This window comes from Ursus arctos, unplaced genomic scaffold (assembly GCF_023065955.2).
Source record: "Ursus arctos isolate Adak ecotype North America unplaced genomic scaffold, UrsArc2.0 scaffold_24, whole genome shotgun sequence".
Lineage (NCBI taxonomy): Eukaryota > Metazoa > Chordata > Mammalia > Carnivora > Ursidae > Ursus > Ursus arctos.
In genome coordinates this window covers 751883-775077 of record NW_026622919.1, presented here as the reverse complement: position 1 = coordinate 775077, position 23195 = coordinate 751883, and the positions used below count along the sequence as shown (strand labels likewise).

General features: G+C 55.6%; 2 protein-coding genes across 7 annotated transcripts; one reads left to right on the top strand and one right to left on the bottom strand.

Moving 5' to 3' along the window:
• The first annotated feature begins 36 nt into the window (after positions 1 to 36).
• Positions 37 to 17171, top strand: HEXD (hexosaminidase D). 5 transcript variants are annotated; one of them, XM_048211744.2, is made up of 16 exons: positions 40 to 159; positions 625 to 734; positions 910 to 971; positions 2077 to 2215; positions 6115 to 6594; positions 6727 to 6836; positions 8695 to 8782; positions 12229 to 12393; positions 12982 to 13165; positions 14044 to 14115; positions 14509 to 14704; positions 15397 to 15479; positions 15641 to 15719; positions 15795 to 15896; positions 16107 to 16196; positions 16750 to 17171. In XM_048211744.2, exons 6-16 carry the CDS (start codon positions 6784 to 6786, stop codon positions 16934 to 16936), a joined length of 1299 nt encoding a protein of 432 aa, XP_048067701.1. In that variant the 5' UTR covers positions 40 to 159; positions 625 to 734; positions 910 to 971; positions 2077 to 2215; positions 6115 to 6594; positions 6727 to 6783; the 3' UTR covers positions 16937 to 17171. The 5 variants fall into 5 exon arrangements, with proteins under 5 accessions (XP_048067696.1, XP_048067701.1, XP_048067698.1 ...); XM_048211741.2 differs by having other exon boundaries at positions 6048 to 6594; XM_048211739.2 differs by lacking the exon at positions 6115 to 6594 and having other exon boundaries at positions 37 to 258.
• A 171-nt stretch (positions 17172 to 17342) lies between these two features.
• LOC113244473 (cytochrome b-245 chaperone 1) lies at positions 17343 to 22647 on the bottom strand. 2 transcript variants are annotated; one of them, XM_026483818.4, is made up of 7 exons: positions 22546 to 22647; positions 21614 to 21739; positions 20776 to 20817; positions 20100 to 20173; positions 19384 to 19480; positions 18806 to 18950; positions 17343 to 18416 (listed from the first exon to the last, which is right to left on the bottom strand). In XM_026483818.4, the coding sequence occupies exons 2-7, from the start codon at positions 21696 to 21698 to the stop codon at positions 18296 to 18298; spliced, it is 564 nt and encodes a 187-aa protein (XP_026339603.1). In that variant the 5' UTR covers positions 21699 to 21739; positions 22546 to 22647; the 3' UTR covers positions 17343 to 18295. The 2 variants fall into 2 exon arrangements, with proteins under 2 accessions (XP_026339603.1, XP_026339604.1); XM_026483819.4 differs by lacking the exons at positions 20776 to 20817; positions 21614 to 21739; positions 22546 to 22647 and adding an exon at positions 20295 to 20573.
• Positions 22648 to 23195: the final 548 nt, after the last annotated feature.

Sequence of the window (23195 nt, the reverse complement as noted above, 5' to 3'; positions counted from 1 at the left end):
CTGGCGGCCAGGCCCGAGCAATCGGAGGCCGAACGCCGAGCAGGGCGGGGCGGAGCGGGGAGCTGGGCGCGCACGCCGCAGGGCACCCCGCCGCCCGCGCGCCCCTCGCCCGCCGCTCTGCGCTCGGAACTCGCCGAGCCTCGCAACCTGCGGTCTGAAGTGCGTCCTCTCCCGCAGTGCGCGCGCTCTTCACCGGGTCTCTGGGCTCTCCTCCTCAGCGCCCTCCTCCCGGGGTCTCCGAGCCCTTTTCCCGAGAGGGTGGGTCGTCGCGCTCTCCTCCCCTAGTCTCCAAGCCCCGCTCCGGAGCTCTCAGGGACCCCATCCCCAGGTTTCCAGGCCCTTGTCAGGGATCGCCAAGCCCTTCCCTTGGGGTCTCAGGGTCCTCCTCCCAGGGTCACAGGGCTCTTCTTGGGGGGTCGCCAAGCTCCTCTCCTGGAGCCTCCGCACCCTGGTCCCGAGGTCTCTGCGGCCTTCTCTGCGGTCTCCAAGCCCTTATCCCAGGGTCTCCATTTCCTTCCCTGGGGTCTGCCGCACGCCTGGGGGTGCCGGGACCAGCTGGTGCTCAGTACACGCCTGTCTCCCGAAGGCCCCGCTGCCGGCTGATGGCTTTCCATTTCCCTGCAGAGCTGTCCGTCCAGCGCATGACCAGTAAAATCTGAACCGGCCGTTCAGGTTCCCTGCGCCTCCGAAGGGGTGAACGGTGAGGTGCATCGTGAGGAGTAGGTCTGGAGAGGGTGAGTAACTTACTGATGAAACGGGGAAAAGATATGTTCGTGCGCTCATCGGACTGAAGAGCTCTGGCCAGCATTCCTGGCACTGGGGAGACAGTGCGGGCCGGACGCCTTCAGGGGTCGTGGGGGTGTCCACCCAGGTGTTGGGAGTAAGCTCCTCTCTGTATACTTCGTGCAGGAAAGGATCAGAGCAGAGAGAGCAGCACGCTCACGCCAAGTGAAACACTGACTGACCGCCAGGTGAGATGTCAGCACTCCCCTTAGCCACCATGCGGGAGCGGGAGCGGGGTTTCTCTCTGAATATGAGGGGGTGTTCACACCTCCAGTGCACACTTCTCAGCTTGAAAGCGTGTGAGTCTAGTCCCTGGAAAATAGATTTGGTTTGTAAGATTTTTAAACAATTCAGCTTTAAAAGCAGTTTTCAGAATGTGTTTTCACAAAACTCATCCACCCATCGGCTGGTAATTTAGGTAATTGCCTTGAGAATTTTGTCATTGAGATTGTTTTGAGTATAATTTTTTTTAATTCAAACTGGTTTCTGTGTGTCTATTTTATCTTCCCTGCTTTATAATAGACTTCTTAAGGTCAGGGATTTATGAGTCCTTGCACAGAATGAGTAGTTTGAATTACTGAGCTGTAAACGTGACCAATATGCAAAGATTTTCTTTCACTTTTCTCATCTAATCCTTTATGTTTTTATAATAGCTGGGGGGGGGGGGATTGCCCTCTTTCCCAGCTACTTCATTGTCATCCAGACACTTCCTTTACTGTAATAGAAGCTAGTCAGCCCTGACGTACTCGTGGCTCATTTGCTTTTCAAATTATCGTGGTCTATTTTAAATCCTAGACAGTTTTCTCTGACCTAAACTAAATTTTTATAGTTTTCTTCTTCCATACAACCAAGCAGAGTTGAGCTCTAGAAATGTAAATTATTTTTAACGCTCTTGAAAGTAAAACAAAATCAAGGGACATTTTCTACAGAAACAGCATATTGTAGGACGCGAAAGACGTTTCGATGTGTCTGCCTGACTGTGTTCACTGGCACAGTGTGTACAACTTGAGACGGTCTTTAAGACAAAATTAATTTGCAGTCATTTGTGTTATTATAGATCACAGCCATCTTATGAGGAAACCAGTGCTATTTTAGGGGCCAATCGTAATTAAATGTCAGAAGTCCCTTTATTTGGACATGAGGTAGACTTCTTGATTCGTTTTCATGTTGGTGAAAGGAGCTTCCTCCCAGTGAATAAAGCAAAACTGGGCGTGTGGGACTGGAAGCACGGAGTGGAAGGGCAAGGGCTTACAGGGGCTTCTGCCCGTTTATAACTTTGCATTTCCCCACTAGGAAGAAGTGTCCAGACAAGAGACTTTCGTTATACGACTTCATGAAAAATAGTGAAATGTCAGGTTCTTCACCATTTAAGATGCGATTAGTTCATTTGGACCTTAAAGGAGCTCCACCAAAGGTTTCCTACCTCTCTGAGGTAAGAGCACCTTTCCCTCTAAATGATCTCCCTTGCCTTGGGTTTGGTCTTCAAAGGCGTGAACAGTGTTCTGCAGAAATGCAGGCTTAGAGTGCAACCGTGGGGTTCTACACAGGGGACGATGTTGGCAGCAGCGTAGATTCTAAGTTTCCCCCAAATCCCTTCATAAAACAGAGCAGCTGGAATAGCAGAGGGGGGCAGGGGAGAGGGGGAACACAACAAAGGAGACCTACAGCCTCTTTGTTCTGGGCTGAATTGTGTCTCCCAAAAAGATAATGTTCAGATCTGAACTACTCCTACCTGTGAATGTAACCTCAGTTAGAAATAGGGTTTTTGCGATTATAATCGACGTGAGATGAGGCCATACTGGAGTAGAGTAGCCCTAATCCGATGAGTGATGTCCTTATAAAAAGAGGGAATTTTAGGGACACCTGGGTGGCTCAGTCGTTAAGCAGCTGCCTTCGGCTCAGGTCATGATCCCAGAGTCCTGAGATTGAGCCCCATGTCGGGCTCCCTGCTCAGCGGGAGTCTGCTTCTCCCTCTGCCTGCCGCTGCTTCCCCTACTTGTGTGCGCTCGCTCTCTCTCTCTCTCTGTCAAATAAATATAATCTTAAAAGAAGAGAGAATTTTAGACACAGTGGGGCAGCATGTGAAGACAGAGGCAGAGATTGGAGGGATGTGTCCACAAGCCGGGACTGCCAGCGACACCAGAAGCTGTGGGAGGCAAGGAAGGGTTCTTTCCTGGAGCCTTCAGAGAGAACAGTACCCTGCCCACACCCTGATTTTTTATTTCTAACCCTAGTACTGGAAGAGAATAAATTCTCTTTGTATTTAGCCACCCAGTTTGTGGCAATTTGTTAAAACAGTCCAAGAAGACTAATACACTCTTCACAAAAATCGGTATGAGGGTATCCCCATGAGTCCCAAAGTGCGAGTGGTATGACATATCACCCATGTGGGATTAGGAACCTGCAGGAGGTGATGGAGGAAAGAGGAAGGAATTCTGACAGGTCTAAGACCAGAGGACCCAGAAAACAGGTAGGTACAGGTCCTCCGTCAAGAGAGGAAAGGGGGAGAGGTTTCACTGGCTGCAGTTCGAGAGTGAGTGCAAAAAGACTCAGAAGATGATGCTGGAGAGGCCTGAGGCTCTCAGAAGTACCTTGCAGAAACTTCTAGAAAGACAGAGCCCCACATTAAGAACACAGTGTTGAGGAGAGAATCCCTGGGGAGCTGGACAGGAACGTTGACAGTAAAGCAGAGAACGGGTTCAAACACGGGGAGCAGGAATGTAGAGGAGGCAGAGGCAGCCTCTGGCCGAAAGGCAGACTAGAGCAGAAGAACGGAAGTGAGCAGACACTGTGGAACGCATACCGTTGGGAAATAAATAAAGAAAAAGAGAATGTCACATGTGAAGAGATAAAAAGCATTCCGACCAATTGAAGGATACAGAAGATAAGCAAAGAAGGTCCAGCTCACCTGCCACTGGAGCCCCTCAGTTATCTGCTCCTGGGTGGCCAACCACCCCAAACCTCGAGGCTTAAGACAACAGTTTGCCGTTCTTTGTTTCCGTGGGCTGGTGGGTGGTTCTGCTGGTCCGCCCCGGACTTCCTCCTGTGTTGGCAGTCCCCTGACAACTAGGACACCTGATGGTCCAAGATGGCCTCATACGCCCAGCAGTTGGTGCTGGCTGTCCACTGGGCACCTGTCCTCTCATAGGCGGTCGCAGGGCAGTGCTTGAGAGCGTGGAAGCCAAAGTTGCAAGCCTTCCTGGGCCTCGTGTTACTCTTGGAAAGCAAGTCTAAAGTCAGCCCAGATTCAAGACTGGGAACAGACACCGCCTCTTGATGAGGAAGGCCCTGTATTGTAGCCATGTTTTCAGTTTGCAGCAGTCGCCAAAGAAGAGAACAAAAGCAGTGCTGTAGGACAAATGCTCAGAAACTGTAGAAACACGTTCCTGAAATTTAAGCATTCTTGGGTCTGCATATTGAAAGGGCATACCTGAGGTGCCTGGGTCTTGGTTTTGGCTGAGATCGTGATCTCGTGGGTCATGGGATCGAGCCTGGACTCAGTCTCCAAGCTCTGGGTGGGGAGGTTGCTTGAGACTCTCTCCCTCTGCCCCTCCCCCCACTCATGCACTCTCTCACTCTCTCAAATAATAAATCTTTTAAAATGGGGGGGGGCATACCATATACCGAGGATGATAGACACTAAGGCATCTTTTAGTAAATATATCCAACTTTAAAGAAAATGAAAGTGAACAACTCTTTTGCACACAGGAGCAAGGTACGAGTTCCGTATGAGGGAAGGGTAATCAGGTCCGCGTCAGGTACTTTGACAGCAGCGTTTTGTGACAGAAGACAAGGGAGCAACATTTAAGATACTCAAGCATTTTGTGTACAACCAAACTGATCTTCAGGTGAAAGCCACAGGCCTGCTCTCGTGAGTGTGCAAGGAGTGAATTTACTCTGGAACAAGCTCAGGGCGCAGCAGCATCAGAGCTGGAGGAACCAAACAGTCGCCGAGAGGAAGTCCTTCCAGCACAGCGCAGAAATGACACGATGGGAAGGTCACCACCGCACGGCTCCTGTCCTTGCACTGGGTCGTACTGTCAGCGGCGGCCGAGACCGTTAGGCGGCAGTTCAAGGCGTGGTTCTGGCTGATGCCCCTGAGCCCACTGACCAGCCTGACGTCACTTCGGTGAGGCAGCCAGACTTGTGATTTCTAGAACCATCTGGGAAGTATTCTTGCCAAAGGAATGACCCCTGGATCTAATCACACCTCGTGTCTAACCACCAGCACGCACAAGAATAGGAAATAGGCCAATGCTACAGGACATCTTGAGAATACCACCCATCAAATCCAGAATTTGGAAAATATACAAAACAAGCGACTTGGTTTCTTCAACAAATAAATTCCAAGTTAAAAAAGCAGGGGGGGGGCGGCGCCTGGGTGGCCCAGCGGTTAAGCGTCTGCCTTCGGCTCAGGGCGTGATCCCGGCGTTATGGGATCAAGCCCCACATCGGGCTCCTCCGCTGGGAGCCTGCTTCCTCCTCTCCCACTCCCCCTGCTTGTGTTCCCTCTCTCGCTGGCTGTCTCTCTTCTCTGTCAAATAAATAAATAAAAAATCTTTAAAAAAAAAAAAGCTTATAAAAAAAAAAAGCAGAGGGGGCTGTTAAATCAGAGAACCTTAAAAGATCCATTCAAACAATGCAGTGTATGGACCTTGACTGGGTTCAAACAAGCTGCACATGAAAAGATTTTGGACACAGAAAAATTTGAGCATGGATGATATTAAAGATTTGGTTGGGTGGGATAATGGTGCTGTGGTTGTGTTTTTGTAAAAAATCTTCATCGGGGATATATTTTGAAGTATTTATGTGTGAACAGTTGTGTTGACTGGGATTTGCTTAGAAATATTCTGGAAAAGCAGAAATTAGGTGAAACGATGTTGAGTCTCGACAACAGATGCAGGAGGCTCAGTGCATCACGCCCCACGTGTGTGTGAGCACGCTTGTGCGGATTTGCAGCGAGGACCTTCTCCGTCCCAGCCCCGTGCCCAGCACTGGGCTGGAGTGTGTGTTGGGGACACCCGGGCCGCCCGGCCCCAAAGCCTCCCCACCACCCATGGCACAAAGGATCGCCATCGACCCCAACGGCCAAAGTGCCAAACAGGCTGCAGTGGTCAGAGCCACAAGAGGCTGAGACGCAAACCAGAAGTAAAAATGCTGAGGAAATGGGAAAATGCCAAGACCGTTATGTTGCATTATCTGTATGCCTGACCTGTGTTAGCTCACTCCTCCCCAGTCTGTCTGCCTCTTTTTGTAATTTGCAGTCAACTACGGATTATGAATTGTCTACGGGAAGCTTTAGCCCCAGGCTGTTTCCCTCCTTCCATCCAGCTTGCTTCAGAACGCCCCCACATTCCTGGGGAAGGAAAGCTTCGACAGACACATCAACAGGAGTGTGAAAATCTTGTGGAACCTGCAGTGACCCTTGTCCGGGGAGAGGTTGCTGTTTCAGATACGTGCAGGAAGCCCCTCCGGTGGCACCCAGAGTGTCTCTTTTCCACCCCAGCCTTGCCATCAGACTGGAAGAAACTCTCAATTCTGTATGGTAGACATGAACCAGTCCTGAAAACCCTTGAGGATCGGAACTCATATCCTTTGAAACAAAGGTAGAGGAGGAAGTGGGGGTGAGCGCGGGGAGGCCCCGAGAACGCAGCCAGGAACAGCCCAGTCCCCGCCACGCCTCAGCCCTCGCCGCCTCCCGCTGAACCAGGAGACTGAGCCGCGGCGCTCCACTGGTGCAGACCCGCCCTGTGCCGAGTGACTGGCTCGCGGCGTTGAGGGTTAGATTTGGTGCCACACAACGCGTGCCAGGTTAAGTGTTTCCAGGAGAAATGTGAATATCAAGTACAACCCACGTCTACAGGCGGGAAGACAGCCCACACGGGGCACGTCTGTCGCCTTCCTTCACATAACCGCCTCCTCATAGCATCCCTGTTCCCCCAGGTCTTTCCTCTGTTCCATGCCCTGGGCGCCAATGGGCTCCTCCTCGAGTATGAAGACATGTTTCCCTACGAGGGCCACCTCAGGCTGCTGAGAGCCAAGCACGCATACAGGTATCCCCAGCCACAGAGAAAGCAGATGCGCGGGGCCCCCGGAGGTGTGGGCAGGGAGGCGAGGGTTTGGCAGTGCTGGGGCAGCCGTCTTCTGGCTTTTAAACTCATGTCTTCGTTACAAAAATAAAATACGTCTACTGGAGAGAATTTGAAAACATTTGGGGGAGGGAGCAGGATGGGAGGAGGTGAGGGGCAGTAAGGGGAAGGGGACGGTGCTCTTTAAGGCTACAGTTGGGACCCACACGAGGAGAGCAGAGATTAAAGGGGGGGTCAGAATCAGTAAAAGCAGGGGTGGCGGCCACGGGTGCACCCCAGTTGGCTTCAGAGTTACGGTGTCCATGTAAAGCAATAGCTGCCTAAAAGGAAAATGAGCAAAGGACATTTGGGCTGATTCCCCCCAAATAAAAAGGCCAATAAGCATATTGTAATAGTAATAAAGTGAACTATAACAAGTGAAAGGCCATCTTGGCTGTCAGATTGGGGAGGGTTTTCAAAAGGTTCTAATGCTCTGTGTTCACGAGGGTGAGAAAAAGCATACGTCCGGCTGGTGGGCCGCTCTGGAGGGCGGCTCGGCTCTGTGTCCGAACCGCGTGAGGGGTTCGTGCCCCACGTGTGCGTCCACAGTGTTAATGCTGCGGTGAGGTTGCCGGAGCGTCTGTTCTTTTCATGCTGCTCTGTTTTTCTTCTTACGGGGAGCGTATTTGGTTCATTTGTTTGTTCTTAAGTGGAAGCAAGTGCCAGGGTTCCTGTGAAGCTGGAAAAGGTCTATTTGAAGTCCATGCACTCACAGCACTGGTTAGGAGACGTTCAGACAATCACACAGAAACTGGAACTCACTTTCTTCTTGAGATAAATTCATGTTCGAAAACTGGTGCGGGGGCAGGCCGCCAGCCCTTCCCGGGTGCCATCCGCGCCCCCCAGAGCGTTCCCACCTTCAGGCACACTCACGGAGGTCACTAACCCCCACAGGGATGAGTCCGCTCTTTTAAATTTCCTCTGTTGAAGGGGTCACTAGCTTCTCTGTAAAGGGCCAGTCAGTGTTGGCTGTGCAGCCCGCCTGGTCTCTGTTACAGCAGTCGGGGGGTCGGGTGGGGGGCGTGAGCAGCCAGACTTGGATGGCAATGACAATGAGTGGCCATGGCTGAGTGCCAATAAAACTACTTGTGGGCCCTGAAATAGGGATTTCATGTAAGTTTCACATGTCATAAAACATTTTTCTACTTTTGATTTTTCTCAACCATGTTAAACGGTAGAAACCATTCTTATAAGAATGGTTATAAGAAAACAGGCAGGTGAATTTGTCCTTGGGCCCATCTGCCAACTTCTGTTCTAGAATATGATTTCTTGTATGGCCCAGTTTCTTGTAAAATGACTTCAGCTTCTTCTGGAGTTTAGGTAAGAATAGCTGGTAAAAAGCAAACTGTTACTTGAGGGCATAACAGAGCATCATTTCCCCAAATTCTAGGGTAGGAGCCCACTGTGAAGCCTTAGGAATATCTTTTGAGCCTTTTGGAAATAGTGACCGTACTAGTTTCCCCAGGAGAGTCCCCCCTAGAACCTGACAAGGGAGGGGGAGCATGAATAGGAGTGCAAGTGTGAACAGGGGCCAGAGTGTGAACAGGAGCTGGCGTGAACAGGGGCCGGAGTGTGAACAGGAGCTGGTGTGAACAGGGGCTGGAGTATGAACAGGGGCCGGAGTGTGAACAGTGGCTGGAATGTGAACAGGAGCTGGAGTGAACAGGGGCTGGTGTGAACAGGCTGGAGTATGATTGGGCTGGTGTGAACAGGACTGGTATGTGAACAGGAGCTGGTGTGAACTGTGGCTGGTGTGAACCTTTGGGTGAATTTTGTGTCCTAGCCCCCCTGAAATCAAAGAGATCCTACGTCTGGCTACACTGAACGAGCTAGAGGTCATTCCATTGGTGCAGACATTTGGACACATGGAGGTAAGTGTGAGGAACAGTAGTTACCTGGTGCCCAGGTGTGGGGCTTGGGGGTACACAGGCAGTAGCCAGCCACAGGTGGGAACAGCTCTGTCTCAGAAGCCCCTGCCTTGCAAATGGCCGAAGAGCTCGGAGCTCTAGGTCAGAACAACCTTGTCCAAGAAACAGAGGGAAGGAGCCCGTGGGGGGGATGCCTGATTCCCATGGAGCCTTGAGGGTCAAGTTGTTTTCCTTTCTAGCTTGTATTCATCACTTAATACTGAAAATATTTTCCCAAGCTGCTATGTGATCCTCAGAAATATTTTTCACATCTGCATCTAAAGATGGGAAGCAGATTAAACACAACATTTCATGGCTGCAGGTTCCGTGTTTTCCTCTAAGGGATACCTGCTAGCCCGTCTGCAGCCCTTCCCCCAGGTGTTCAAGCACAGATTCCATCAGAGGAGCTGTCTTCACATCCAGTCACACACCCCTTCCCCTGCCACGCCGTGTCTGCCACGCTCAGGCCTCCAGCTTTCCTGGTTGACATGCCCTACTGTGCTCTCTGGGCTCCTCATGTCCTGCCACCATGGGCTTCAGCCCACAGAGCGTCCCTCCAGGGCCCCGCTGTCCTCCCAGTCACTAGACGTAGCGACAGGTTCTGGTCTGTCTTACTTGACTTGGGCTTTCCACAGCCCCAGCAGCTCCCTCCCAAACCCCGCACTCTCCCGGCCCCCACTCCTGGGCGTGCTGCCACTTCTAGCAGCGTGCCATCCCATTGCTGCCGCTGGACATGGCGGTGGTCCCCATGGCTCCTCTCGGGATCCTCCCTCCTCATGTCACGCTCCCTCTCTAGACAATGCCGTGTCCACTCCTGCTTCCCCTTCGTCCTCCACGACCCCCAGACCCTGGCTTCTCTGCCCTGTTCCTGCACCCCTCACACCCCTGTGCCTCGGGCCATCGTGTGGTCCTGCTGCTTTTGCTCCTCTGTCTCGGGTCAGCACCCACCAACCCTCTGCTTCCAGCCTTGTGTGAACTACCACCTGACCTGCAGGAAGGTCCCCCTAACGGTGCCGCTCCGGCCCTTTCTCCCAGTCAACCCCCCACTCCTGCTCCTCAAGGGGCCCATCTGCTTTCAGAGTGGGTTTGTTTCCTGGAGCCACTGCAGCAAAGGACCTCAACCAGGTGACTTGAAACTACAGAAACATGCTGTCTTGACAGTTCTGGGGGCTAGAAGGCCAAGGGCGAGGTGTCCTCAGGGTTGGTTCTTTCTGGAGGAAGATCGCTACATGCATTTCCTCGCCATGAGGATGTCCTCTTTGATGAAACAACTGTACAAGTATTTTGCGTCTTTCATCTTCTGAGCTGTTGAGTTCTTAAGTTCTTTTGACGTTCTGGATACAAGTCTTTTGTTAGATGTATGGTTTGCAAATATTTGCTCCCCATCTGTACTTTGTTTCATTCTTTTAGTGTCTCTCAAAGAGCAAAAGTCTCTAATTTTGATGAGTCTGGTTTCTCAGTTTTGCTTTGATAGATTGTGCTTTTGGTGTCATTTCTAAGAACGCTGCCAGTCACCAGGTCACGAAGATTTTTCCTGTTTCCTTCTAAAGTTTTACACGTACACACTTCCACTTGCTGTTGTGGTCCACGGCGAGTTAATTTCTGTGTAAGGTGTGAGGTTTAGACTGAGGTTCCTTGTTTTTTGCGTCTAGTACGTGACTGCTTGAGATGGCCAGTCGTGCCAACACCACTTACCGGAAGATGATCCTTTCTTTAGAATTTGGAATTGCTTTTGTACCTTTGTCAAAACTCAGTTGACCTTATTTGTGAGGGTCTGTTTCTGAATTACTCCGTTCCGTTGACCTATGCATCTGTGTCTTTGTTGGTACCACCTTATCTTGATTATGCAGCTTTACTGTGAATCTTAAATAAAATCAGGTAATAAGATTCCTCCAACTTTTTCTTTTTCAGAGTTTCTTTGTCTATTCTGCTCCCTTTGCTTTTCTCTATATATTTTAGACTCAGTTTGTTTATACGTATATAAGAAAGCTTGCTGGGATTGAGGCGTCTGGGTGGCTCAGTTGGTTAAGCATCTGTCCGGCTCAGGTCATGATCTCAGGGTTCTGAGGTTGAGCCCCATGTCGGGCTCCCTGCTCAGCGGGGAGCCTGCCTGAGATTCTCTCCCTCTGCCCCTCCCCCCAGCTCATGCTTGCTCTCTCTCAAATAAATAAAATCTTAAAAAAAGAAAGAAACCTTAGTGGGATTTTGATTGAAATTATATTAAATCTGTAAATCAGTTTGGGAAAAATCTACTCTATCCGGTTGGATTTTCCAATCCAGGGACAGGGTATGTCAGCCTTTAATTATGATATTATTTCCCTAAGTCTTTCTTCCCTTGATGCTTTCAAGACTTCCTGTTTGCGTTTGCCTTGTAGCAGTTTGGTTATGACTTCTGGGTTTGAGTTTCTTTCCATTTATCCTGCTTGGGTTTTGTTGAGCTTCTTGGAACCGTAGATTATTTTCACTTTCATGAAGTTTTGGGTCATGTCCTCAAGTGCTTCTGTGCTCCTTCTCTCCCCTCCACCAGGGTTCCCTTCACACACGTTGCTGTGCCTCATGTCACCCCCAGGTCTCTGAGGCTCTTGGTTCTCTCCTGCCTTTACTCTCTGTTGTTCCGACTGGTCATTCCTGTCCGTCTGTCGTCCCAATCACTGTTCCTTCTGACATGTCACATCTGCTATGGAGCCCATTTTTCAGTATTATAGTTTCCTGTAATTCTGGGAATATTTTCATGATAGTTTTTTTGCAGTAATCATCTGATAAATCTGATATCGGGCTTTTTCCCTGAGTCTGGGTTCCACTTTCCAGTTTATTTGCATCTCTCATGGTTTTTGGTTGAAAGTTGGACATTTCAGATCCTATTGAGAATCTGACTTTTTCCCCTGCGGTCATTGTGAATTGCCTGCATTCAATCTGCAATCTGTCCCCCCAGCTGTGTGATACCTCTGTTAGTGTTTTATTCATATTTGTATTTTTGGCCCAGCTTCCTAGGGGCCATGCCTGTCTCCATGGCTGGTTGTCAGCCAGCATCTGGGCAGCGGTGTGCTGTGCCACAGGGGCAGGGGGCACTGGGAGTTCAGCCAGTCCCTGGTCTGCCTTGGCTATGTGTGTGTGTGTGGCCCTCAGTCAGCGGGGTGTGAGGAGAGGGTGTGTCGCCTCTGTGGCTCTCCTTTCCACAGTCACCCATCACATTTCCAGCTGGTGGCAGCTCGGTTGGAATGTGAGTGAGCCTGGCTTTTACTTTTCTCACTGGGCCCCCGGTAGACCTGATGGAAAGAAGGGCCATGAGCCGGCTACTGGCTCGGCCCGGCCCACCAGCGCCCTCTGGGGTGACCTGGAGCCCGAACCAGCCCTTGCTTCGGTTCAACTGCAGGCTCTGTCTCCCAGTGTCACCTCCCGTCTCTCCACAGTTCGTGCTGAAGCACAAGGCTCTCGCTCACCTCCGAGAAGTGGCACTCTTCCCTAACACCCTGAACCCCCATGAGGCGGAGTCCCTGGCGCTGGTGGGAGCCATGATCAGCCAGGTCATGGAGCTGCACCCGGGCGCCCGGTGGCTCCACGTCGGCTGTGACGAGGTGGGTCCTTCGATGACGCGTCCACCCCTGAGCCTCGCCTAGCTGGTGTCCCTCCCTGTGCTGCAGCAGCCCCTCTTCCTCACATCAAGGTTCCTTGTCCCACCTTGTGGGGTATTTTCTTACATAGAAAAATAGTTCATGTGCCAAAGGGTAGAGAAGAGCTGGCCGAGGAGACGTCCCCCAGTGAGGGCGTCCGTCCCAGCTGACCCGTGACCTCGTCCGGGCAAAGCCATGGGGCCTAGCACAGCAAGGCGCACCCTGCGGGACGGATGAGGGCTGGGCTGTGACCCAGATGGCCGTGCTGTCCTCACCCCAGCAGCAGCAGAGCCAGCTCCCACATTGTTTATCTGCTCGCTGGCTGGTGGACACCTTGGTTATTTCTGCCCTTGGGCTGCTGTGAACCCTCAAAGGAAGCCTGGAGTGGAAGTTAGGTCCCGGTGAAGAAGGCAGACCCCCTTCACCAGCTCCTCCGCACGGGCAGCTGCCACTGACATCCTGGCGGACACGGCCGGAGCCAGGTCTCTCCCAAGTGTGTCCACGGTGAGGCCGGGCAATCCAGGGGCAAACCTGTCCTGTGCTTTCTTCCAGGTCTATTACCTTGGAGAGGGCGAGGCCTCAAGACAGTGGCTGCAGCAGGAGCATAACACCAAAGCAAGGCTGTGTCTGTCCCACATAAAGGCGGTGGCCTGCCACGTGCTGGCCCGGCACCCCACCACGAGGCCCCTGGTGTGGGATGACATGCTGCGGGCCATCCCCGAGGACCAGCTCTCAGGTCGGCAGGTGCACCCCCCAGGCCTCTGGTGCCGGGAGTGAGGAGGCGAGCGGCTGCTGGGGGCAGACCCTGGGATCCCTGCCCCAGAGCTCTCACTCCAAGCTACCCCCTTAGAGCCAGTCTCCAAACTTTCTCACACAAAAACGCCATTCCCCCAGAAGGCATTTGTGAGTCTTAGAGGAGCGCAAAGTGGTAGGTCTGAACCCGAGAGTAGCCACGGGACCGTGATGGCCAGCAGGAGGAGGGGGATGGGGGTGAAAGGGTCTTACCGGGCCTTGAGTGTCGGTGCTTCTGGCCGCCTTGGCCCCACAGGACCCTGTGGCCAGTCCTGCAGGGGCCGTGGCTGAAGCTCATGCTGGCTGCTGGCCAAGGAAAGTAGTAGCCCCTCTAGCCTCCCCCAGGGCTCACCCTGTCTGAGGCTCTGGGGTGAGACCAGAGACATACCCCATGGTCCACTCAGAGCCCCAGCCCAGAGTCTGGCCACTGTCCCAGCCTCTGCAAGGCTGGGGTGTCCTCGAGGCAGCCCCAACCCACATGTGGCCATTTGGTTCTCCTAAGATTAGTTAGAATCAAATACAAGTAGTAGTGTGCCCCTGCCACACGCGGCCCCGGCAGTCCCACCGCAGCAGGCATGCAGAGCGTTTCCCCTCACGGGAAGCGCTGAGACCCCTGGCCTGGGGGCTCACTTTTCACAGCACTCTCAAAGTTGGCCGATTTCATGGTTGCAACATTACCATCAAAAACACAGCTGTGTCGAGTCTGTACTTAAAGCCCAGGCGCCCTAAACAAGTCAGCCGCGCTCTGTCGTAACGCCAGGACTGGGGGCTGCGGGGGGGTGTCCAGACGGCTCTCGGCTCACAGCCGCTCTCCGCCCCCAGCATCGGGGGTGCCGCAGCTGGTGGAGCCTGTGCTCTGGGACTACGGGGCCGACCTGGACATCCACGGCAAAGGTCAGTACCCTGGCCACGGCCCCTGAGACCCTGGAGCCCTGACTGCGCAGCTGGAGGTGTGCAGGGGTCTCAGTCCCTTGGTTCATCAGGATCCTGCCGGCTGCCTCAGCTTCCCTGTAGGCCCCTCCCTGAGTGAGCCGTGGCCAACCGCGGAGCCCCCCAGCACACATCCTGTCCCGGGTCACTCACGAGATGTCCCGTTCTGTCTGCTAGTTTCGTAACGAGCAGGTGGGCTACGGGCCACCTGCACACGGCAGGCATCCCTTCTCTCCTGGGATTTCAGTCTGCCCGGACTAGCCCCAGCGGCTGTGGGCCCCTGCTGTCTTGTCTGGACAAGCGCAGTGTCCGTCTGGGACAACCCAGGCCCATCACACCGCTCACTTTCTTGCCTAGCTCTTCTCATGGAAAAGTACCGGAAGTGTGGTTTTCTCCGTCTGTGGGCTGCCAGCGCCTTCAAGGGGGCCACAGGGGCGAGCCAGGCCCTGACCCCCACTGAGCACCACCTCAGAAACAACATGCAGTGGCTGCGGGTGGCGGCCAGCGGGCCCTCGGACATGCTGCAGGGCATCGTCCTCACTGGCTGGCAGAGGTAAGGCCACGCAGGCCCCGGGGCAGCTCTCGGGCCGACCGGCCCAGGAGTGTCCCAGCAGCTCTGGCTGTCCGGGACAGACCACCCCTCCTTGGTTTGTCCACTCTGGGCCTCAGCCCTCCCTGGGAAGGGGCCGGTGCTCCTAAGAGGGGAAGAGCCTGGGTTCCTAACATCCCCGTCCCCCAAACTCTGCAGAGGGGACGCCACTCAGGGTGTCCAGGGCCACGACACACTCTGGTCCTCCCGGCCCCCGTGCACCTCTGCACCGTCAGCAGCCTCGCCTGCAGAGCCACAGATAACTTGTCTCACGTACGGCGGTCATGAGGACAGATTTCGTCTGTTGGGATTTCACACCATTTGAAAAGTAGAGCTGCAAGTGAACCCCTGCTCCTGGCCAAGTCCTAGCCACAGGTCCATGCCTGCGATTGGGAGAGCAGAGGGGAAGGCAGCTGGAAGCCCCTGCCCAGGCCCTGCTGACCCTCAGGTCTCCCAAAGCAGAGTCAGAGAACTTACTAAGGATTTCACGGTGCCGAGCACAGAGCAGTAAGCCCCAGGCAGGGCCTCTGGGTGGGACATTTCCAGCGGCAGCAGCCAGCTCTGCAGGAGTGTGTCGAGGCCTGTCCTGTGTACCCGGGAGAGCGTGCGAGCATCTGCTGTGCACGGAGCTGAGTGGCCCTCTCCCGTGGACTTAGGTACGACCACTTCTCCGTGCTGTGCGAGTTGCTGCCCGTGGGAATCCCGTCCCTGGCCGTCTGCCTGCAGTCACTCCTACACGGTACGGTCCCCTGCTCTTCTCAGGCGGCAGGAGGGCAGGCGGCACGGAGCCGAGCACCTGATGCCCCCGACGGCACCTCCTTGAAGCTGGACGCTGGTCTTGCTCACCAGGCCTCTCTCTCCAGAGGCCCTCTGACCACCTCCGTCTGCGTTTGGTTGCAGGAGGTTTTGCTGAAGATGTTAAAGCAAAAGTGGAGAACTTTCTCGGGATTTCAAACCTAGAAATAACTGATTTCATAAGGTAACTCCCCACCCCCAGCCCTGCCTCTCCCCTCACATTTGGACCCCCATCTCAGCACAGCGGCTCTCTGTGCAGTGAGGGGGCCGGCACCTTCCCTGGCAGCGACATCCTGGCCCTCGTCACTCACGTCGGCCTCCACCTGCGCAGCTCCGTGGACGCGCTGCTGGAGAGGGACAGGTGAGTGGGCACGGGGCTGCGCCCCACCCCGCACTCCCAACAGGACAGGGTGAGGGTGGCCTGTCCTATACAAAGACTTTCTGGGGGGAACCAACTTTTAAAAATTTCTACCAGACTAAGTTTTTTCAAAGGCATCGTCTTAAAACCACGCGGAGGCTGCCCTGCTAGCAGCAGTGGGCCCACCGTGTGCGTGGTCTCCCCCCGCCCCAGGTACGTGACCGGCTGGTTCAGCCCCTACCACCGCAGGCGGAGGCTCATCCACCCGGTCATGGTCCAGCACATCCAGCCCCAGGCGCTCAGGTTAGTTGGCCCCTCCTGGCGGTGCCAACCCCGGGGCCGTACGTTCTCTGTGGCTACTGGCTTTGAACCCAGACAAGCTTTCTAGGTAGTGCAGCCATGAATTCCTAGGTGATCAACTTCACTGAATCAGTTGAGCTGTAAGCATTAGAGAAGCCAGGCCATTCCTAGCCTAAAAGTGTGAGGGGTCACCGAATGCCTCGGGCAGGGCCCGGGGCTCATCCTGGCTGGCCGGCCCTCCCTGCTGCTCTCCTGGCTCACAGCTCCCCACTGAGTGGAAGACGCTGTCAGACAGTGACAGCTTCACGCACAAAGACAAACCCTGCCAGCCAGTTGTAAAGAACACTCCAGTTTCAGATGTTAAAACATAATGACCCACTTATTCCCAGCCATCCTGTGAGGTGGGCACGCACAGCCCTGTTTTATGCATGGGTAAACTGAGGCACAGAACCGTACTACCCGTGGGGTCGTTCAGGATATGAGTGTAGTGCCTAGGCTGTGAGCTGCCACCCAGGGGTGCCCACCCGCCGGGCTCACCGCTGGCTGTGGTGCTCAGCCTCCTGGCCAGGTGGAGCACCGTGGTGCAGGAGCTGGAGGCCGCCCTGCATCGCGTCTTCTACCCCGACGCCGTGGAGGAGTGGCTGGAGGAGAATGTGCAGCCCAGCCTGAGGCGGCTACAGGGTTTGCTGCAGGACCTGAGAGAGGCAGCCAGCCCCAGCCCATACGTGGGTCAGGACCCCTGAGCAGGGGTGGCCAGACACCCCTGTCCAGCTGCGTCCGGCCCAGTGCCTGCCTCCCACTGTACCTGGCACCACCTGCTACAGGCCGCACCCACGGGGCAGACGGTTCTCGCTGGGAAAGACGAGTGGGAAATGTCCAAGGAAGACACACACCGAGGCCTGCTTACTGACCCGCACGTAGAACTTGTTGGCTTGAAATAAAAAGGAGAGTGGGAGCTAGAGCTCATGCTAGTGGGAATCAGACGTTGCTACTACCGTGGGTCCAGCCAGCAACAGTCAGGCCCACATTGTGGTCTCGAGACACTCCTCACCCTGGGGGCCCAGCAAAGGTGGAGGGGAACCGGCCAAACCAATCCCTCCACAACCCAGGGCATCCTCCAGTCGGAATGATCACCCCAGGAACCAGTTACAGCATTTCATACTTTATTTTAGAAAAAGGTTCAGATTTTACCACTTAAAAACCCAACTTTGGCATGTGTAGATGACTGCATCCCCCTCTGCTAAGAAGGGGGCTGCCCTCCTCACGCAGTGCTCCCTGCTCCCCAGCCATTCCTAGGCACAGCTCCTGAGCACCCGCTCAGAGGTACCCTCGCTGCCCCACCTGTGTGGGGGCTGCTGCAGCAGCCCTGGGCCCCACAGCCTGCCTGGGTTCCTAAGAGAGCCGCCCTGGTCTAGGCCCTGCATGAGGCCTCCCCCACCCCGTGAAAGCCCAGCTGCAGGCCCAGCTGGACAGGGGCTATCTGTGGGTTGGGGAGGCCTTGGGAGTGGCTGCAGTTCACAGACCAGGTGGGACCCTCAGCATCCACCCTGGGCCCTGCAGACCCTGGACAAGCACCACACTCTAACCACTGAGGACGCTGAGCCAGGGAAGGGCTGCAGCATGTGGGGCGGGGCCCACTGGGATTCCCAGGGACAACACACCAGTGTGGGCATCCTTCTGGCATCCTTGGAGCCTGACCCAGCTGCTGGCCCTGCACATACGTGCTGAAGCCTTGCTCTCACTGGGGTGTCCAACTGCAGGAGGAACCTGGCCATCCCTTCCATCGCTGCCCATCCTGGGGAACCTGGGCATCCCTTCCATTTCAGAGACCTAATCCCTACACAGCTGGTGGGCAGTGGGGTGCGTGTGTCTTCACATCCCACCCACACTGCCCAGTCTGGGGCCAACCATCTGATGCCAGGAGGAAGCCACTCAGAGCCTGCAGAGAAGGTCCAGCCTGTGGTTTTGCTCGGAGGGCGGAAGTAAGCAGCCGGCATAGCTGAGGGTCCCACCCTGGGGCTGCCACGGACATAGCCAGGTGCTGCAGGAAGATTTGCTGGTGGTCCATCAGGCCCACCAGGGCGCCATGGGCTCTGTGGGCATTAGCTCTGGCTTCCTGGGCCATCAGCCTCGCTGTCACTGCTCTGAGACAGCTCCACGGGACTCTCCAAGCCGTGCAGTTCCAGGAAGGTGGCAATAAGCTTGGCGATGGCTTCCACGTCACTGGGCCAGGCCGACAATAGGAGGAAGGGCAGGTTACCATGGAAGAGGTGCCCGCTGCCCTGAGGCAGCCAGAAAGACCACACCATTCTCCTGCTGGACCACCCACCCACCTCCAGCACCCCCAGGGTTCCCCTCCAGGACACAGTGCCTCCTGTTCTGGTCCCCACCTCACCTGACCCTTGCCCGGCCCTCTGTCCTCACGGAGACCTCTCATGTCCCCATCCCCTCTGTCCCTGTGGGGACGCCCAACATTCCCCTAGCGGAAGGAGTCAGCCACATTCCTCCCAAGTCCTCCCTGGGCCCAGCCATGCAGCCCACTGTGGAGGCCGCCTGATGGGGGGTGCGGGGCACAGCCAGCTGTGCCAATCAAGTCACCTGCCCGAGCTTACCTGCGGTGGCCCATGACACCATTCTGGGTGAGGGGATGGGAGAAGCCGGTCACAAACCGCAGCACCACCACGTAGCCCTTCCCGAAATACCGGATTTTCTCCTCCTCCACATTCACATCCCGGATGTCATTCAGCAGGACCACCACTGCAGGTGGGGGCTGGTCAGTGGTGCCCGCCCCACCCCCACTCCTTGCCTGCCCCTCCCGCCTACGTGCTGGGCACAGCCACGTTGGGGCCACTCTCCAGAGGACGGCATCACGGGTCAGTTACCACAGCACAGGCTGGTGCAGGGAGCGCCGTCTGGGTGAGGAGGGGCCTCCGGCACACCCGTGGTCACCTTGGAAGGCCTACCCGTGCTCTCAGCTCTTTCTGCTTCCTGGTGCCTAATGGCTGGACACTGAGCTAGAGGCTGCCTGGCAGTGTCCAAGGGGCACCCTGTGTCACCCAGGGGCCAGCTCGGACCCACCGCATTTCTAGGCCTCAGGCCTGGTCTCTGCAGTCTCACTCACCACCCTCCACCAAGTCTGGAATGACCAGCCTCCTGCCACACCCTATGTCCCGTACACTGCACACCTCACCTTGGTCGTGGCCAGCTCTGAAAAGAGTCAGCAGCTTCCTGTACAAGCTGAACGTCTTCAGAACAACCTGTCCGGTGCTCTTGTTGAAGACAGCTTCCTAGAAAACCGGCCAGAGGGGATCACCCGGCTGCCGGCCTCTGTGTGTGCAAGCCAGCCACACACGGAACTTCCAGAGGGGGGCCGGGACTCGCCAGAGCAGACACTCTGGAAGACCCCCAGCCCTGACGGCCAAGTGCTGCTCTGCCAGAGCCAAACAACTACAGCCGTCTGACCCTCTCAGGCTCCTGTCTGTTGGGAGCACGGGGCCAGGGGGTATAGAGAGAAAGAGGAGCGGCAAAGCAGGTGGTCTCCCCAAGCAAAAGAGAAGTACGGCAGCTAAGGTCATCAAACAGGAATGGAGGTCAAGAGTTGGCAGGTCAGAGAGCACCAGGGTCCTGCGGGAGCACCATGAGGGCGACCAATGCACAGGGAGGAGTGCTGGTCACCAAGCGAGACAGACTGGCCCTCATTCTATTCTGTGCTATGGCAACACTAGGGAGTAAAAAATTTTAGTGGAAACAGTCATGAAGAGTTTCCAGGAGAAAAACAGCTTCAGAAGATTCCTCTGCCCAGAAACCACTAAGCTAAAGTTTAGGACAAGGGGCATGTGAGGCCCCAGAGCCTCACATGATTCTGATTCCCACTGCACCCTCACGTCCTCGCCTGTGCTGCCTTACCTCCCAGTCCTCCAGGTTCTGCACGGCCACGAACAGGCAGCCCGTGACGTAGAAGAGCTTCCAGCCCAGACTATCTGAAGAGCAAACACAGCATGCAGCCAGGTGAGGGTCAGCAGCAGAGGGGCAAAGGACGACATGCCATGGGGGCGCCCTCCCCACTGACCCTGGGCAGGGTGGCCTCTGGGGCTGGCTGACCCTGGCTCGGAGGGGCCACCCAACACTGCTGGCCCTGCCTGTCACGCAGAACCATGTGTGAAATGCCCGGCCAGCTCTGCATGCCCTCTGTTCTTCCTCCAGTGTCTGTTGGAGACAGGAGTCAGGGCTGACCCTGTGACAGTGAACGGGGAGGAACTTGCAGGGGTGTCTGGAAGTGTGGCTCAGCCTGCAACAGAGTCTCAGGCAAATACAAGAGAGCACCTTTTTGAAGAATGTGTCCTGACATGGGAAAGTGCCTCAGATACAAGCAGGGAAAAGAACAGGCTGCATGGGACAGGCATATTAGAAAGGACACACCAGTGCACGGAGCTGGGGCTGCACCCACAAGCCAAGAGGCAGAGGCACCTGTGGCCCCACAGGTTGGGCCTCGGTGAGCTCCACAAACGGCAGGTTCCCTCTCTTCTCTATTTCCCAAGCGGCCCAGGAAGTTACTGTGGGGGGAGGAGATGGTGCACCTCACCTCCACTGTAGTAGGCAGCAGCCAGGCCGATCGACAAGATTCCTGCAAAGACAAAAGAGCAAGTGCCTCCCTATTGGGCCCTTCCTCCCAGGAGCCACAGGCCAGCAGGCCCTTCCCGGTGCCAGGGATGGCTGGGGGCGGGGAGCAGGGGACAGAAAACCACCAGGCTCAGAGAAGGGGGAAACCGCCAGCAAGTGCACTCAGAAACATGGCAAACCATTCACAGGATTCCCTGAATATGTTCCTCTACCCAAGGCTCCAGAGCTGACTGGGGAGCCAGACAGCAAGGGTTTTACTCCCAACAGCACGTGGTGTGGCATGAACACAAGAGGTACGTAAAGAATCACAACGTGGCAGAACAGGCAGGCGGCCACGTGCAGGGTCACTGGAAAGATGGACCAGAGACGGGCTGCTGAAGGCACAGCCACACCACTCTTCACTCGTCCGATCCCATCAGCACCTCTGCCCCTCCAGTGCAGGACCCTCCGATGGGCAGTGAAAGGGACAGAGGAAAAATGTGAATGAACTGTGGCCCATCACGTGAGCTGCTAACATCCACCTGCAACCAGGTGTATGAGAGCAAGTAAAAGGGGAATACCAGGACCTCAGAAGAACGTGCACAATATTAATGTCAAGATGTTAAATAGTGAAAAAAAGGACAGATCCTCTGTAAAAACACGCAGGTAGAGCAAAAGCTGTGCAGATAGGATAAAAACCAAAACGATACAAAGTAACAAAACAATTGCTATACTTGGGGGTAACAGAACAGAGAACAGTTTCATTTTCATCTTCTTTTGAATTAGATTTCTAATCTGGGGGGAAATATGGAAATCCTTACCAACAAGCAAAGACCAGGACCTGATGCCCGGAGCCCTCTTCAGATGGAGGCAGGAGCTGGTGCGTGACTCCACCTGCATGTACATCCCTGGACTGAGCGTGCACCACTCTCCGCGAGAGACAGGGGCTGAGGAAGGGCAGAACACACCACAATGGAGTCCTCACGCCAGTGCCTGCACACAAGCGCCCAGCTCCTCACCATCCTGCGAGCCAGGCAGCTTGTGTCCACCGGGGTGTCTGCAGTCCCCCCGGGGCCCTTTCCTCTGCAAGGCCCTTCTCTGCTCAGTTATGCTGATTGCACGGGGGCTACTTGCCCAGCTCAGTACTCGCAAAGCGTCAACGAGCACTTGACCATCAACTGTCCCCTCCTACCTGGAAACCGCAGTCCTCGGAAGCCGTTAGCCCTCAGCGGCATTCAAGCTTCCGACACCCTAGCAGAACCTATCACAATGCCCTCATTTCCTTGTGCTGGCCTCCACCAAGAAAAGGAACTGAAAGTTTCATCGTGGTTTGAGTCTCCTCCCGCCGCTGGGACAACAGGCTACGCGCGGCGGAGGGTCCGGGGGCGCACAGCACCTGCCGAACGCACGCTGCCCCACGGACAGCAGCACACGCAGAACGCGGCGGGGGCACCCAGCTCTGGGGAGCTCTCAGATACTGCCGTGCAGTCAAAGCAAACGGATGACAATAAAGGGCGGGTTCCATTGATACACACGAGTCCCGGGTCTTGGTCCACCACCCGGCTACCCCCGACGGAGGCGGGCGGGGTCACGCAGATGAGCGGCTCCGCGGCGGCTGGACCCGCCCGACCCCTCAGCCAGGCCCCGCGCGCCCGGCCCGCTTCCCGCGGCTCTGGGACGCCCCGCCACCGACGCGTCGTCCGCCCGGGCCACCCGCCGCCCATCCGCGACGGAGCCCCGACCCCGCGCCTACCGAGCACTCGATCCGGCGGACGCGGGCGCAGAGCCGGTACCTGTGGCAGGCGGCCGGCCGCCGACTTCCGGGGTTGGGGGCGGGACGGCTGACTTCCGGACTACCGGGGGCGGGACGGCTGACTTCCGGGCTCTGCGGGGTGGGCGGGGCCGACTTCCGGGGGGTTAGGGCGGAGCCGTGGCTGACTTCCGGGCTCCAGGGGGCGAGCGGGGCCAACTTCCGGGGCTGGGGCGGGGCTGGGGCGGGGCTGGGGCGGGGCTGGGGCGGGGCTGGGGCGGGGCTGGGGCGGGACCTCAAGGCGGGAGAGTTAGTGGCTCCTGAGTATACTGGGCGTTGTGGGGGCGTCAGCTAGCAAATGCGGGCAGGAAGCAGGTGCGCTGTGCTGGTGACGGCCGCCACCTGAGAACGTCTGCGGTTAACAACCCTAGAAAGTCTGTAAAGGTTAATTACGTCTCAAAAAACTCCCGCTTAAAATGTTGGTAGAAGGGCGCCTGGGTGGCTCAGTCGGTTAGGCGTCTTCCTTCAGCTCAGGTTATGATCCCAGGGTACTGGGATCCACAGGCTCCCTGCTCAGCGGGGAGTCTGCTTCTCCCTCTCCCCCTGCTTGTGCTTGCTCTCTGTCTCAAATAAATAAATAAAATCTTAAAAAA